At 41.0% G+C, this 17804-nt stretch overlaps 1 protein-coding gene and 1 non-coding gene across 2 annotated transcripts in view; one reads left to right on the top strand and one right to left on the bottom strand.

Annotated features, from left to right (window-relative positions):
* Window positions 1-17804, top strand: part of LOC140212011 (dual oxidase 2-like) — a 166376-nt gene that overhangs the window by 38935 nt on the left and 109637 nt on the right. Inside the window, exons 4-6 of the mRNA XM_072282367.1 lie at window positions 6332-6519; window positions 8135-8336; window positions 13821-13987. Coding sequence (XP_072138468.1) covers window positions 6332-6519; window positions 8135-8336; window positions 13821-13987 — 557 coding nt within the window. The remainder of the gene's footprint in view (window positions 1-6331; window positions 6520-8134; window positions 8337-13820; window positions 13988-17804) is intronic.
* LOC140212267 (U1 spliceosomal RNA) lies at window positions 14561-14724 on the bottom strand. The gene has a single exon (XR_011889680.1). It is a non-coding gene; the product is annotated as a U1 spliceosomal RNA (small nuclear RNA).

The raw sequence follows: 17804 nt of genomic DNA, 5'->3' as shown, positions 1-17804 counted from the left end.
AATTATAACATATAGTTACAGCAGTGCAAAGCAATACCATAATTTGATGAAGAACAAACCATGGGCACGGTAAATAAAGTCTCAAAAGTCCCCGAGTACCCGATAGCGGCGGCAAAAGGGAGAAACTCCCTGCCATAAACCTCCAGGCACCATCAACTTGCTGATGCCTTGGAAGCAGCCGACCACTGCCGACACTGAGTCCATCCATCTGAAAACGTCAAGCTTCCGACCAGCCTCTCCGATACAGCCTCCTGAGCGCTACCCTCTGCTGAGCGCCTTCAACCTTGCCCCGGCCGCTGAAACAAGCAAAGTCGAGGATTTCGGTGCCTTCTGCTCTGGAGATTCTGGTTAACACACAGTAGCAGCGGCAGCGAAGTGGGCATTTCAGAAGTTTTCCAGATGTTCCTCTGTACTCTCACGTCTGTCTCCATCAAATCAGAATTGTGCACGGTCCCCTACTTGACAGATAACAGACATCACCACCGAAGTGGCCGCGCGCGCTGTCGTTGCGCCGCCATCTTCTCCTCCTCTATTTATGACTATTTAAAGTAATTGGAGAAAGGTGGGCTTCAATATCACAGGGCAATATTTTGTAAAAGAGTGGCTAGCGTTCTTCCTGGTGTCCTTGCTAATATAAACTGGAAAGGCATGAGTAGGTGGCATGATTTCACAATCATCTTTTCCGGATGTAGAACTGCCTACACGAGCAGTGATAACAGTTTGAGGCGATAGTGCAGTCAGTGCCTGGTGTTGCACTGATTGAGTACTCCCTCAGACTTCTTGGTTTTGATGTTGCAACAACAGTGCGAGATTATCCAATACAGACATGGAGTACAGGAGCAGCCCTCTGGCACAACTCATACATACCAGCCAAGATGCCCATCTAAGCTAATAGTAGTAGTAGTAGTAGTAGTCATACTTTATTGATCCCGGGGGAAATTGGTTTTCGTTACAGTTGCACCATAAATAATAAATAGTAATAAAACCATAAATAGTTAAATAGTAATATGTAAGTTATGCCAGTAAATTATGAAATAAGTCCAGGACCAGCCTATTGGCTCAGGGTGTCTGACCCTCCAAGGGAGGAGTTGTAAAGTTTGATGGCCACAGGCAGGAATGACTTCCTATGACGCTTTGTGTTGCATCTCGGTGGAATGAGTCTCTGGCTGAATGTACTCCTGTGCCCACCCAGTACATTATGTAGTGGATGGGAGACATTGTCCAAGATGGCATGCAACTTAGACAGCATCCTCTTTTCAGACACCACCGTCAGAGAGTCCAGTTCCATCCCCACAACATCACTGGCCTTATGAATGAGTTTGTTGATTCTGTTGGTGTCTGCTACCCAGTTGTCTGCATTTGGCTCACATCCCTCTCAAACTTTCCAGCCTGTGTATCTATCCAAATGCCTTTTAAATGGTGTTATTGTATCTTTCTCTGGCAGCTCGTTCCAAATACCCACCCTTCTGTGTGAAGAAGTTTTATTTGCTTATTTATTGAGATAGAGTGCAGAATTGGCCCTTCTGGCCCTTTGAGCCACGCTGCCCAGCAATCCCCCAATTTAATCTATGCCTAATTATGGGACAATTTACAATGACCAATTAACCTACCAACCGGTATATCTTTAGACTGTGGAAGGAAACCGCAGTTCCTGGAGGAAATTCAGCCGGTCATGGGGAGAACGTACTAACTCCTTGCAGGCAGCGACGGGTATTGAATCTGGGTTGCCAGCACTGTAAAGCATTGTGCTCACCACCATGCTACTGTGCTGCCCCCTGAGCTTCATTCCAACCTTTCCCCTCTCACTTCAAACTCATGCCCTCTAGTTATTGATTCCTTTACCCTGGGGGAGAAACTGAGTGCGTTCACCCATCTATGCCTGTCATATCTATACTGTATACCCCTATAAGGTCACCTTTCAGTCTCCTGTGTGTCAATGAATAAAGCCCTAACCTACCCGATCTTTCTCCATAACTCCTGGCAACATTATCGTACACCTGCTTTGCACTCTTACCAGCTTAATAGTGTCTTTCTTATTCTAGGACTAGAGGTCATCAGTTAAGAGTAAAAGGTGAATTATTCAAGGGCTCTTGTATAAATGAAGAGTATGGCTTTCTTTTCACTTGTTATTTCCAGAATTAATACATTATTTTTCTTAACATTTCTAAATATTTTCCTAAATAACCTTTTGCCCCCAAGTTATTGACATCTGCTAAGAGGAGAAAAAGTACTTACTGTTTATATTATCTGGACCTCTTATAGTTTCCCTTCCATGTTCATTGTTCCAAAGAAATTACTTTCCAGCCTTGGCAACAAACTCGGAAAAGTTTTCTGCACCCTCTTAAATTCCATTGCAAGTTCAAGTGTAGTTCATTGCCATGTGCACAGGTATGGAGAGTTACAGGTACAATGAAAATCTTGCTTGCAGTAATATCATGGACACTACAACTCAGACAGTACATGGGACATACATTATACAAGACAGTGACAAAAAAGATTACAAAATAGAATATTAGTGCAAAAAACTGGTTTTCAGGGATGCTTGTGCAAGTCTGAGAGTGTTCCATGGCTGAGGATATGTTCGGATTGTGCAGATTTGTTCAAGGACCTGATGGTTACAGTGAAGTAGCTATCCCTGAATCTGGTAGTGCTTGACTTCAGGTTTCTGATGGTGCTGAACCTTCTGCTTTGCATTAACAGTGCTTTTAAAAACCCTATCATGATCTCCCTGCATTTCTGCATTCTACTTTAGATGAAAAACAGGTTTCCCATCAGCTTTCTCAATAACTATACTTATGTGTGCTGCTTTGAGCATTTTTGCTATGTTCTCCTAGATCATTCTGCTCTTTGCTTTACTATTTTCATGCATTCCATTCTAGTTTTCTGCAAATATATTATCTTATACTTGATGTCAGGGGTAAGTTTTTTATGCAGAGAGTGGTGAGTGTGTGGAATGGGCTGCCGGCGGTGGCGGTGGAGGTGGAAACAATAGGGTCTTTTAAGAAACTCCTGGATGGCTACATGGAGCTTAGAAAAATAGAGGGCTATGGGTAAAGCCTAGGTAGTTCTACGGTAGGGACAAGTCTGTCACAGCTTTGTGGGCCAAAGGGCCTGTATTGTGCTGTATGTTTTCTATGTTTCTAAGTTTCCATGTTTCTCATAAAGGACGAAGAGATAATAGAGAGGTTAAGTAAAGAACTCTAAAGCTTGGCACTGTGAGAGTTGTAGGTGTGGCTGACAATGATGGAGCGATTAAAACTGGATGTACACAAGAGGGTAGGATTCGCGGAGTGCATATGTCTCAGTGAGGTTCAAGCTGGAGTGGGTTATGGTGGAAAGGAGGAGTGAGGGCTTTGAAATCAAAGATACAAGCTTTAAAACTGAGATTTCGCTGAGAGTCTGTAGCAAGCACAGAGGTGGCTGCAAATAGGACACCTGCCAAAAATCTCATTCAAGAGCACAGCAGGCAAGAGAAGCTGTGTGCAGCCTATATCAGAGTAGTCAGGTGCAAGTCGTAAACCCTAGTTCATCTAGTTCATACTGAACTTTTTTTCTGCTTAGTCCTATTGACCTGCACCTGAACCACAGCCATCCATACCCTCCCATCCATGTACTTATCCAAACTTCTCTTACATCTGAGGACTAGGAATGTATGGATGTACTGCTGAGGCTTTATAAGGCATTGGTCAAATCACATTTGAAGTATTGTGAGCTGTTTTCGATTCTATATCTACCAAAGGATATGCTGACATTGCAGAGGCTCCAGAAGTGGTTTAGGAGGACAAAAGGTTACTGTATGAGAAATGTTTGATGTTTCTGGGCCTGTACTTGCTGAAGTTTAGAAGAATGATGGAGGGGGGCGAATCACATTGAAACCTACCAAATATTAAAAGGACTAAATAGGGTGGATGTGGAGAGGATGTTTCCATTGGTGGGAGAATCTATGACTGGGGAGCATGGGCTCAGAATAGAACAATGTCCCTTGAGAACGGAGAAGAGAAAGGATTTCTTTAGCCAGGGTGGTGAATCAGTTGAATTCATTGTACAGATGGCTATGGAGGCAGCATCACTGCATATATTTTAAATGCTGATTATAGATATTTAATTAGTAAGGACGTCAAAGGTTATGGGGAGAAAACAGGAGAATGGGTTGAGAGGGAAATTAAATCAGCCACGATTGAATGGCGGATCAGATTTGATGGGCCAAATGTCCGAACTCTACTCCTTTGTCTTATAGTCCTATGGTGTTATGCATAATACCATAATGGGAATTGAACCCAGTTCACTGGCACTGTGAGGCAGTGCCTCTACCAGTACCACTACTGTGCTACCAAGTTAGCTATCGTGGTAGTTACTGTTGAATCATGAAACCATCAGGACAAGAAGTGATGATTCAGGTGATCTATTTTAGTTTATCAGTTCCTTTATTTGAGTATCAGCAGTCATAGTCATGTCTGTAGTTCCACCAGAAACACTCTTAAGACTACTGACCTTCAATGGAAATAGTACAACAGACTGCAACCAAGCTAATTCTATCCCATAGTGCACAGAGTCACATCACCTCTATGCAAGTGAACTCTAGCTAGTCCAAATCTCTGGACTAGCTGCCTATAGCCTCACAAATGTTACCTGTTGAAGTCTTTATCCAGTTCACTTTTTGAATGCCATGATTGGATCTGCTTCTGGTTTATAACCACTCACTGTGAAGACATATCTACTGATAGTACATTTGGTATTATCTTCATCCTTCATCCTAAGTCTAATAATTCTTGACAAGTTTCCATCGAACTCAATATATAAGTTTGCTGATGACACAACAATTGTAGGCCGTATCTCGGGTAATGATGAGTTTGAGTACAGAGATGAAATTAAGAACCTGGTGGCATGATGCGAAGACAATAACCTATCCCTCAATGTCAGCAAGACAAAGGAATTGGTTGTTGAATTCAGAAGGAGTAGCGGACCACACGGCCCCATTTACATCAGTGGTGCGCAAGTAGAACAGGTCAAAAATTTTAAATTCCTCGGGGTCAATATCATAAATGACCTGACTTGGTCCAACCAAGCAGAGTCCACTGCCAAGAATGCCCACCAGTGCCTTTACTTCCTGAGAAAGCTAAAGAAATTTGGCCTGTCCCCTAAAACCCTCACTAATTTTTATAGATGCACCATAGAAAGCATTCTTCTAGGGTGCATCACAACCTGGTATGGAAGTTGTCCTGTCCAAGACCGGAAGAAGCTGCAGAAGATCCTGAACACAGCCCAGCACATCACACAAACCAATCTTCCATCCTTGGACTCACTTTACACCACACGCTATCGGAGCAGTGCTGCCAGGATAATCAAAGACACGACCCACCCAGCCAACACACTTCCCTCTTCCCTCCGGGAGAAGGCTCAGGAGCTTGAAGACTCGTACGGCCAGATTTGGGAACAGCTTCTTTCCAACTGTGATAAGACTGCTGAACGGATCCTGACCCGGATCTGGGCCATACCCTCCAAATATCCGGACCTGCCTCTCAGTTTTTTTGCGCTACCTTACTTTCCCTTTTCTATTTTCTATTTATGATTCATAATTTAAATTTTTAATACTTGCTATCGATTTGTACTCCAGGGAGCGTGAAGCGCAGAGTCAAATCGCTGTGATGATTGTACATTCTAGTATCAATTGTTTGGCGACAATAAAGTATAAAGTATAAAGTTTGCCATTCTTTATTTGAAAGAAAATAAACACAGAACATGGAACAGTACATCACAGTACAGGCCCTTTGGCCCATATTGTTATACTGATCTATATAAACCTAGTCCAGGATCATTCCAATGTTTGCATCCTATACAGCCCCGTATGGTGGTGGGGTAGAAATATCTCTCTACCAAAGGAAGTGTAAGGAACTCCATCCCTCCACTAGCCTGCAGGTCACCCTTGGGCAAGGTGAGGCACTTGCTTCACACCCACCCCCACCCTGCAGTCCCCGATCAGGGTGATGTGAAGCCATGGGAGCAGGTGGTGGATGCCCGTATGAGCATCTGGAGCATATCACAGCTCCTGGTTATACGGCCACTGATTCCAGGCAGACAATCTCTGAAAGGGATTGGGGTCAGCCTTCTTGTAAAGACATTGCCCAGAAGAAGGCATTGGCAAACCACTTCTGTAGGAAAATTTGCCAGGATCAATCATAGTCAATAGAAAGACTATGATCGTTCACACCATATGACAAATGAACAGTCCCATAACCATCCATTTTTCTTACATCTATATGCCTATGAATAGAATATATTTTTATTGAATCTTTCATAATAAATATTTTTCTGCTTTGTTTGAACCTTACAGGGTTTCACGTCTTTGATGAAATTTTGGAAGTGGTTGGAAATGGATGTCCTGCTGAATTTCTTAACATTCAGGTTCCTTCTGGAGACCCAATTTTTGATCCCAATAGCACAGGGAGGGTGGAGCTTCCATTTCAGCGCTCTCGATGGACAACCAAATCGGGACAAAGTCCAAACCACCCCCGAGTGCAGGTTTGTCATGTGACAGAGCTCAGTGCAATTGTTCAACAGATAAATCATTTTGAATAAAATTTTAAACAGATCTGAAGCTAGAGATACAGATCTTCAGTTGACATCCTCTCCAATTATCTTTCCTAGCAGGGAGAGATGGAATAAAGGATGCATTTGGTTGTAGGGAAGCACATAGTATGGAATAATTTCTCTTATATAAAAGTGAAAATCGATGGATATGTTAACTCTAGTCAGTATTCTTCACTATTAGGCTTCTGAACATTGCATGAGACCTCAGTGCAACTTCCTTACCTCAACTGAAGAATAAGTCAAAATATTCAACAATGCTTAATAACACAATAAAATGAATATTTTGCAATAATTATGTCAAATGGAGATAAGGGAGACCATTTGGCCATTGTCTGTTTTGGTTGAAGATGTGCGGCACTGTTGGAGGTCCTGTCAATGTGCTGAGGTACCCAACGTACAATTATAGAATGCTACAGCACAGATGAGCAACAAACACAAAATGCCTGAAGAATTCAGCAGGTTAGGCAGAATCTATGAAGATGAAAAAACAGTCAGTGTTTCAGACTGAGCCCCTTTGGCCCATTGAATTTATCCCCCATTTCCCCCAGTACACCTGTGCTGTTAGTCTAATTCCCTTGACCTTACCTTCTATTCTTGCAAATTATTTTCTCTCAAATATCTATCAAAATTAGAATCTATTCCCACCTCCCTTACATATCGTAACACTCTCCATATAAAAAGATTTTCCTTATAGGGTGGCATGGAAGGCGCTAGCAACCTATCGGTAAGGAGTTTATACATTCTCCCTGTGAGCACGTGAGGTTCCTTTGGGTGTTCCGATTTCCTCCCACGGGTTAGTAGCTTAACTGGTCACATGGGTGTAATTGGCTGGTGCAGCTTAATGGGCCAAAGAGCCTATAACCATGATGTATCTCCAAATTAAATTATATCTCCATTGTACTGGCTGTCACTAAGAAATGAATGGGTTTCAATTTTACAGATGCAAGGATCCAGCACAAACATTGACTATTCTTCACATTCACCTCACCCACAAATGCTGCCCTACCCACTGAGCTCCTCTAGCAGATTGTTTGTTACTTCAATTTTAAAGAGCTTGTATTATTAGTATTTCCCACACTTTGGATATTTCCTATCTCATCCCACATCCAATTAACTTACTTCTGTAGTTCAAGATGGTGGAGCAAGCCCACTCCAATAAGAAGTGAATGACTGACAGGGTGACCTATTCCTAGCACTGATCTGTGGGGGAGGACATCTGGTTAGGGCACGAGAAGATCTTTCTGTCTGTGTTGTACTTGTTTAAGCTTAAAGTTAACATTTCAGTTTAGCAATAACTTTATAATGTTAAAGGTACCTGGGAACTCTGAGTTTCTGTCCGCATTGTATGAATAATAATTGTTGACAGTAGAATCCTGTATGAGGCTAAGACACATCAGGGAATGAGGTGCATGTTGCTTTCAAATTGGGTACCTTGTTGATGGGTACAGATTAGTTTAAGAAAGACTCAACTTTATCAACAGGAATGGATTACATAAGATATTTTTTGTGTGCTAACTTACATCTGGCAGTCATCCCTCCATTCTAGATAAACCATGTCACCACCTGGATTGATGGAAGTTCTATCTATGGATCATCACATTCTTGGAGTGATGCCCTGCGCGCCTTCTCTGGTGGGCGTCTGGCTTCTGGCCCAGACCAACGGTTGCCGAGACAAAGTAATGGATTGATTCGTTTGTGGAAATTTGCAGACCCTGCAACCGGACAACATGGAGTTCAGGGACTTTATGGTAAATAGCTTGACTCCTCTTGTAAAAACATTCCTTATGAGTTAGTTTGGATAACTAGCTATAGATCTATAAGGAGAATAGTCATGCATTACAAATTTACACTGCATTGCTGTTGCAGTTATTTACTCTAGATATGCTTGGTTGGCTGAACTTTTGCCTCTGTTTCTGAAGGTTCTGGTTTTAAGCCCCATTTCAAAGACTTGACAGAACATATCCAGATTGTTCTCCAGTGCATGGTAGAGTAAGTGCTGTATTGTTGGATGCACCAGATTTTTGATACAAAATCCAATTGAAGTCCCATCAACACATACAAAATGTTAGAGGAACTCAACAGGTCAGGCAGCATCTATGGAACTGAATAGATAGTCAACATTTCGGGCTGAAACCCTTCTTCAGGAATCATCAGCTTTCTTTGGTGGCTGTAGAAGATATGCTTGCCAGTATCTTAGTGAAGAGCTGTAGGACTAGCCCCCATGTCTAGCCCTGGCCCATAATTATCACTCATCTGACGTCATAAAAACTGGTTGGACTGGAACTTTCAGGAAATTCTGGCATTCCGTGCACTGAACTGTGAGCATTTCTTATGTAAATTTGGAACTCAAAAGACACGTACCAAACATGCAAACTTAGCTTGTCTGATGATCACGCAGATATGCCCTCATGTTGAGCAGGAGAGTACAAGTTTGCCATGCTAAGGGATTTTTTTTTTTTTGCGTGTCGCACCAGACAGTCAGCTATTCTTGTCTGGCACGTGGTGTCAGGTTTGGTCTCCTTTCGGATTAACTGGGTCATGATATGAATGTTCCTGACTCGACCCTTTTTTTTACGAGGCCAAGTGGCTAGCTTGATGCTCAACTCGGCACGGATGGAAAGCGTGCTCAGGTGGTGGCCTAACTTGGGTTCGAACTCGGGAGCCTTTGCTTAGGAGTCCGGCGCTGATGCCATTGTGCCACTAGCTGGCCGCTAAGGGAATAAGAGCATAAGACATTGGAGTAGAATTAGGCTATTTGGCCCATTGAGCCTACTTCGCCATTTGATTATGGCATTTTTATTTTGCCCCTCTGCCCCATTCTTCTGTCTTCTCTCTGTAATCTTTGACACCTTTACTAAACAAGAACTCTGCTTTAAATATACCCAATAACTTGGCCTCCACAGCCATCTATGGCAATGAATTCCACAGATTCACCACTGTCTGGCTAAAGAAATTCCATCCCATCTCTGTTCTAAAGGAACATCTGCCTCCTAAAACTGAATAGAAGTAAACACCTGTGTGATAAGTGATTTAAAAAATTATTTAATTGATTTTTTTAAATGCTTCTGAATATTAGAAACATTTAGTTCTTGACAGCTGGGAAAGCCTGACACATACATAGAACATAAAACCAGGTAGCCCAATACAGGCCCTTTGGGCCATGATGTTGTATTGACCTTGTAGCATATGCTAAAATTAATCTAACCCGTCCTTCCCACATAGCTCTCCATTTCCTATCATCCATATGCCTATGTAAGAATTTCTTATATGTCTCTAATGCACCTGCCTCTACCACCAACCCTGGAATGGCCTTCAATGCACCCACACCCTTTGTGTAAAAATTTTTACCTCTGTCATCCTTCTTATGCCTTCCTCCAATCACCTTAAAATTACGCCCTCTCATTTTAGCCATTTTCACCCTGGGAAAAAGTCTCTGGCTATCCGCCTGATCTACACCTCTTATAATCGTGTACACCTCCATCATGTCATCTACCATCCTCCTTCACTCCCAAGAGAAAAGCTACAGCTCGCTCAGCCTATCCTCATAAGCCGATCAGCATCCTGGTAAATCTCATCTGCACCCTCTCTAAAGCTTCATGGCTTTAGAGAAAGAAATGTAGCTTATTCACCTGTTTGATTGGCAGGACTTTGTCTGGCCTAGCCATAGGCTGACATTATTTCCTACAACACCCCAGCATTATCCAGGACATTCCCATTTTGAATCAGAGTCAATTCAGGAGCCAGACTGTCTATACTGGAACCAGAAATGTAAGTCTATAGTAGTGAGTCCAATGTAGTGAGCTTGATTATTTGGTTGTTATTACCTTGTTGTTTTGTGAGATTGCTGAATCTAAGTTGGCTGCTACATTTCCTATGTTGTTGTAGTAGTAGCAGTAGTTCAGACTGCCTATGGAAACTTTGGATGAAGCATAAAGTGCTATTTAAATTTATCTTTAATTTTATATGTAGTAGGGCTTAATGCACATATAGAGAGCTAGTCTGTTGTTAAACAGAACAGGAGATCCATTCTGGATGTCTGTAATTGCATTTACCTTGGTCCCTGCATTATTGGCATTGTTTTATATATTGAATTGAAAAATATACAACTGGAAGATCTGGAATAAGAAAAAGAAATGTAGAAGCCAAGTAACCACAGGATGCTGGAAAATCTCTGAAATTCAAGCAGCATCCAAGGTTAGAGAAACAGAATCCATGTTTCAGATCAGTGGCCCTTCATTTGAAAGAATGACTCTATTTCTTTCTTCATGAATGCTGCCAAACTTGCGGAATTGTCTGTTTATGTTCCATCTGGAGAATGATTTGAAAACACAACTAGAATACAATAATAACAAAGATCATCATTTCTCTAAACAATAATCTTTTTCCATTCAAATTCATTTGCTCCTATTTTGTTCGTGGAAGTCATTAATATTAACCACCTGTTACACCACTGGGGTTTAGTGCAGCAATGAAGGTCCTCCATCTCTGTCTGTCTTTGGCCACACAGATGTAGAAAGATTCTTCATTGCCATTTCTGTAACTCTTTTGTTTTACCAGTCAGGGGTTGTTTGCCCTGCGCTGAACGCCTGAACCTAGAGGACCTTTGGACCACTCTTAGTCTGGCCTCTGCCCTTTGACCTGTTCAGCATGGTGATCTTACCAAGAGCCACAGTATAAAGCCCTAACTCCAGCCAGCATAGCTCTGTGGGACATTGAGGCTCACAAGCCTCCAAACTACAAGGTTGTGGTCCTCTTGGAGGGAAGTCATTAATGTTCAAAACCTGTTACCACTTCCAGTGACTTCTTCCAAAGTTCTATAATCCTTGAAATCAATAGAAGTTTGTTTTTTCTTAATTTTCTTTTGCTGAATTTATTGCTGGGGCACTCAGAATACAGTAACTCAACATTGACTATGATCTGTAAATGTGAAGATTGAAGTTTAAAAAATGTCTGTTTATGGGGTTAAATTATCTGGACAGATAATGTGGAGTAAAATTTTCTTCTTGATAGTTGAATTCTGAAATAAAAGCAGAACTTTTGGAAATAATGCCGATCATGCTGCATCTGTCCAACAAGAAGCTGACGTCCAGATCAAGTACCTTGCATTGATACTTTCAAGCAAATTCTGAGTCATGGAAACCTAGGGAGAGAGAAAAGAAGCTTGGAATTGGAATTAGAATTTGTTTATTATTATCATACAGCATATACCAAGCTAAAGTGAAAAGTTCGTCTTGCATGCTGTTCATACAGATCAAATCATTACAAAGTGCATTCTGGCAAAACAATACCATTACAGAATAAAGTAAAACGGCTACAGAGGAAGTGCAGTGCGGTGAAGAATAGGGTGCAAGATCAAAACGAGGTAGATTGTGAGGTAAAGCATCCAATTTATCATATTAAGGAATTAATTAATACTGATATGAATTGGATAGAAGCTGTCCTTGATCCTGGTATATGTTTTCAGGCTTTTGTTATTTTCTGCCCAGTGGAAGAGAGGAGAAGAGAAAATTCCAGGGTGGGAAGGGTCTTTGATTATTATGGCTGCTTTACTGAGGAAGTGAGAAGTATAGACAGAATCCAAGGAGGGGAGGCTGGTTTCCGTGATGGGCTGAGCTGTGTCTACAACTCTCTGCAGACTAGTTGCGATACCAAGCTGTGATGCACCTGATAGAATGTCTTCTATAGTGCATCGATAAAAATTGGTATGAGGGGTCGGGGCCATGCCAAATTTCTATAGCCTCCAGAGGAAGTACAGAGGTTGGTGTCGTCAACATGGTTGGTCCAGGACAGATTATTAGTGATGCTCATTCCAAGGAACTTGAAGTGCTCAATGCTCTTGTAAGCTTACAAGATGCAATTTGATATCTTAGATCTTATTAAAGCCTGCATTTCTTTCCTGTGTCATTATCCTCCCTTTATGTCTCTTCAATCATTCAACTTCATAGTACAGATAGTTGGGGAGTGCAAGAGGCAAGAAGACATTAAGGCACTGAAGGTTCCTGATTAGATCTCCTCACATGCACACTAGATAGTAGAAAACCAATTGAAGAATACATGCTCTTGTGTTAATATTAAGCATTCTCCTGAATTTAGGGGAAATAAAAGCAACAATTACATTGAAGTCACCTGTAGGTCAAGCAGGGTAGAAATGGCAGACTATCCTAACTGATAGTTATTTATGAACCAAATGGGCTTTCACAACCATCTGGCCATTTTATAGTCATCACTACAGCTACTCATTTTTATTCTTGATATATTTAATTACTTGAATTTAATTTTCCCAGTTGCTATAATGGCTTTTGGAAATGTGTCTGGGTAAATTGGTAGTCCAGTAAAATTGTGGTATCCAAGAGATAATTTGATTATTAGTAACTGGGCTATGATTGTCACATGTACCAATAATTATTTTGCGTGCCATCCATAAAGGTAATTTCACAACATAATTTCTTCAGATGGTGAATGTATGGAATTCTTTGCCATAGAGGGTTGTGGAGGCCAAGCCATTGAGTTTATGTAAGGCAGAGATTGATTGGTTCTTGATTGGTAAGCGAGGGTTAAAGGTTATGAGGAGAAGGCAGGACAATTGAGGTTGAATAAAAATCTGCTATTATTAAATACCGAATGGCCTAATTCCATTAGTAGATCTTATGGTTGGTTTATAAGTATATCGAGGTAAGAACAGGGAACATGAATAGGGAAGAGCAGTAATAGTCAAGTCAAGTCACTTTTTATTGTCATTTCAACCATAACTGCTGGTACAGAACATAGTAAAAATGTAAAAACTACACTAAACTATGTAAGAAAAAAACACAAAAACTGCACTAGTCTACAGACCTATCCAGGACTACATAAAGTGCACAAAACAGTGCAGACACTACAAAAAATAATAATAAATAATAAACAAGACAGTAGGCACAGTAGAGGGTATAGTAGGTTGGTGTCAAGCCAGGCTCTGGGTATTGAGAAGTCTGATGGCTTGGGGGAAGAAACTGTTACATAGGCTATGGAATAGAATGATACAGTTACAGAGAAATGCAAGTAGACAATAAGGTGCAAAGGCTATGAGAAGGTAGATTGTGAAATCCAGAATTTATCATACAGTCCATTTAAGAGTCTTATATTCAATAGGATAGAAGCTGTCCTTGAGCTGGGAGGTGAGTGTTTCTTGGACAAAAGTGGTGTAGTGGTAGATTCTTATGATCTAATTTTGCTTGTTTGTATCTTGCTGACAGATTTTGGAAATGCAAAAGCAAATGAGAGTCCATTCCACCGAGCAGAGAACATCATCTGGTTTCGATACCACAATCATTTAGCTGCCAAACTCCAAGAGCGAAATCCCACATGGACAGACGAAGAGATATTCCAGAATGCCAGAAAACTCGTAATTGGCACCTTCCAGGTAATTATAAACCATTAACTTTCCTTATTGAAACCCACTTATTGGTGTAGACTTAGAAGGTACTTCTGAACAAGCCACTTAACACATTTTTATTGAGATCACAACCATGTTGACCTTTGATGAGAGATCAAATTAGGTTAGCCTTTACACACTGTAATGAAGAAAAATAAAAGGTGATCTTACAACGGTGGTAAGAAGAGTGACAGATGGATGCTGAGAAGCTGCATCCTCAGGATGGAGAGTCACAATCTTAAACATTTGCTTTATTTGTCACATGTACATCAAAACATGCAGTGAAGTGCATTGTTTGCACCAAAGATCAACATAGTCCAAGGATGTACTGGCGGTAGCCTGCAAGTATCACCATGCTTCTGGCAGCAACGTACAGCATACCCACAACTTACTAACCCTCACCTGTACATCTTTGGAAACTGGATCATCCAGAGGAAATCCTTGCAGTCATGGGTAGAACGTACAGAGTCCTTACAGACGGTAGCAGGAATTCCATCGCGATCTTACAGCTGGCACTATAGAGTATTATGCTAGCTGCTAGGCTACTATCCCATCCAAGACCAGGGGAAAGTGCAAACTGAGTCCCCTACTACCACAAATTATGCAGTTGAGTGTCCCGCATTTGGGGATATTACAGGTGCCTGCACATCTGGAGTGCAATAGGATAGCTTTGTCCTTGAACCTTGCCCCAGTTGATCATTGGCAGCTCCCTGCGAAGTAAGTATCTTGTGTTAAGGAGACAGCCTTTAAAACTAAAATGAAGAGGAATTTCTTGACATAGTGGGTTGTGAATTTTTGGAATCCTCTCCTTCACAGGGCTGTGAATGCTTAGTTGCTGAGTATAGTCATTTGCTGAGACGAATGGAATTTTGGACATCAAAAGATTATGGGGATTAAATGGCAAAGCAGAATACATAAGATAAGCTGCATCTTGCTTTTGCTCCTTATGTTTTCTTGAGACTGCAAGTTGAAGCATAAGTGAATAAAGCAGAAGGAAAAGGTTAACGTGGAGTTTGAATCGGCGGCAAAGAAGGCAAATCATGTTTACTATCACTAACATACATCATGAAATATGTTACTTTGCAGCAGCAATACATTGCAATATATAACTTTAAAAACTACAAATTACAATAGGGAATATATATGAATGTAAATTAAATTAAATAAGAAGTGCAAAAAGAGAGCAAAAAAATGTAGTACACATGGGCTCATTGTCCATCCAGAAATCTGATGGCTATGGGGAAAAAGCTGTTCCTAAAATGTTGAGTGTGTGTCTTCAGGCTTCCGTGCCTCCTCTTTGATGGTACCAATGAGCAAAGGGCATGTCTTGGGTGATGAGTGTCCCTTATGACAGATGCTGCCTTTTTGAGGCACTGCCTTTTGAAGATGTTCTTGATGCTGGGGAGGCTAGTACCTGGCTGAATCTGCAACATTCTGCAGCTTTTTCTGATCCTGTGCAGTTGCCCTTCCATACTGCTAGTGATGTAACCAGTTAGAATGCATCCGTATAAATTTTGAAGGGACTAGAATATCAAATAAAAAACAAGTATGTAATGCTGAGGCTTTATAAGACATTGGTCAGACTGAACTTGGAGTATTGTGAGCAGTCTTGGGCCCCTTATTTAAGAAAGAGAGTGCTAGCATTGAAGAAAGTCCAGAGGATATTCGTGAGAATGATCTTGGGAATGTAAGGGTTAATGTATGAGGAGCATTCGATGGCTCTGGGCACGTATTCACTGGAATTCAGAAGGATGAGCGGGGATCTCATTGAAACCTATTAAATATTGAATGGTCCAGACAGAGAGAATGAAGAGAGAGGGTATTTCCTATAGTGAGGAAGTCTAGGAGCAGAAGGTGCAACCTCTGAATACAATGACATCCTTTTTTAAGGAATTTCTTCAGGAAGAGGATGGTGAATCTGTGGAATTCATTGCCACTGATAGCTGTGGTGGCCAAGTCATTGGTTATATTTAAAGCTGAAGGTGATGGATTGTTGATTAGTAATGATGTTAGAGGTAATGGGGAGAAGGCAGGAGAATAGGGTTGAGAGGGGTAATAAATCAACCATGATGGAATGGCAGAACAGAGTCAATGGGCCAAATGGCCTAATTCTGCTTCTATGTCTTCTGATATTATGGAAACCCAAAGGAATATTGGGATTTTGTAACAACATCCATAGAGAATAATGGTTAAAGATCCCTCTGCCAAAAATTAGGTGCACTAAATTACAAGGGGTGATTGATAAGGTCGTGGCCTAAGGTAGAAGGAGGAGTCAATTTTAGAAAACCTAGCACATTTATTTTTCCTACATTTACACACTTAGTCCAGCGGTCGTGGAGCATACGGATCACTTCTTTGTAGAAGTCGGCGTCTTGGACCTCCAGAAGTGGTCCACAGCAGGGATGATTGATAAGTTCATGGCCTAAGGTAGAAGAAGATGAGGAAAAACTTCAAACTTTCTGCATTTTCACTCAACGAGTTGAACTGCATGTGCATTTAATGAGAACTATGTAACTCATCTCCTTCTACCTTAGGCCACAAACTTATCAATCATCCCTGCTGTGGACCACTTCTACAAAGAAGGAATCTGTATGCTCCACGACCGCTGGACTAAGTGTGTACTTGTAGGAGGGGACTATGTTGAAAAATAAATGTGCTAGGTTTTCCGTCTACCTTAGGCCACGAACTTATCAATCACCCTTCGTTATGTGCAGTTATAAAGACGTTATCAAGATAATTGAGAGAATAAAGCAGAGATAGATGTAGGTAATACCATGGGTAACAAATTGTAGTTATCAGGAGGTAATGGTGTTATTTTCACTGGGACAAGAGAGATTTTAAATAAACTTTCAAACATTGTGAGATGTTTTGATTTGGGATTAAGTCAATAAATTTAGTGACAGTGGCATATCAATTTAAAATTAAGTGAATACAGAATAGGTAGTTTAGAAATGTTATAGCTGGTAAATTGGTTTATTTTTGTCACACGTACCAAAGTACAGTAGAAAAAAAACTTTGTTTTGCATGTCATCTATACAGATCGTTTCATCATATTGGTACAAAATATAGTACAATGAAAAATCAGTCACAGAATACAGAGGAAAATATTTTAGAGAAAGCACAGACCACGCAGATAAAAAAGTGCAAGGTCGTGATGAGGTAGATTATGAGATCAAGGGTCCATCTTATTTACACAGGGTTAGCTGAAGGAAGTCTATTGCATTTATGATAATTTGGATAAATATTTGACTTAAGACTATAGATGAGATTCCTATCAGTGAGATTAATTTATTTTATAAAAACACAGAAAAAGACCATTCTGTCTATTAGGGTATCAGCCCACAGAGGAGAAATTATATTTGTTCCATTTCCCCTCTCCTTCTTTCCCTTTAGCCCTACCTAGATACTCACACATGACAGGGAATAAGCCTGCCTCTCTTGCTGGAAATGACTAAGGTTCTGAAGAGCACACACAGAAGGGGCTATTTGCGGTGGGTAATTAGCCTACCAACTCATGTGTCTTTGGGACGTGGGAGGTAACCAGAGTACTTGAGGGAAGCCCGCGCAAACTTGACACAGACCAAGGTCAGGATCGAACCTAGAACTCTGGTGCTGTGACACTGCCAAGCAATCAGTGTACCACTGTGCTGCCTATTTGTTTAACCATGAGAGGGTAAGAATGGCATTGTTCTGCCTAACTGTTTGGTGGACACAGATTCAATAGTAATCTTGAATTACCAATTGGATAACTAGTTAAGGAAAATTAATTGCAGAGATATGGTGAAAGACTCAGCTTGTGAGACCA

Source organism: Mobula birostris, chromosome 18, assembly GCF_030028105.1.
Source record: "Mobula birostris isolate sMobBir1 chromosome 18, sMobBir1.hap1, whole genome shotgun sequence".
Taxonomy (NCBI): domain Eukaryota; kingdom Metazoa; phylum Chordata; class Chondrichthyes; order Myliobatiformes; family Myliobatidae; genus Mobula; species Mobula birostris.
Note: the sequence above shows the minus strand (reverse complement) of the source record. Positions and strands in the feature narration are given on the sequence as shown.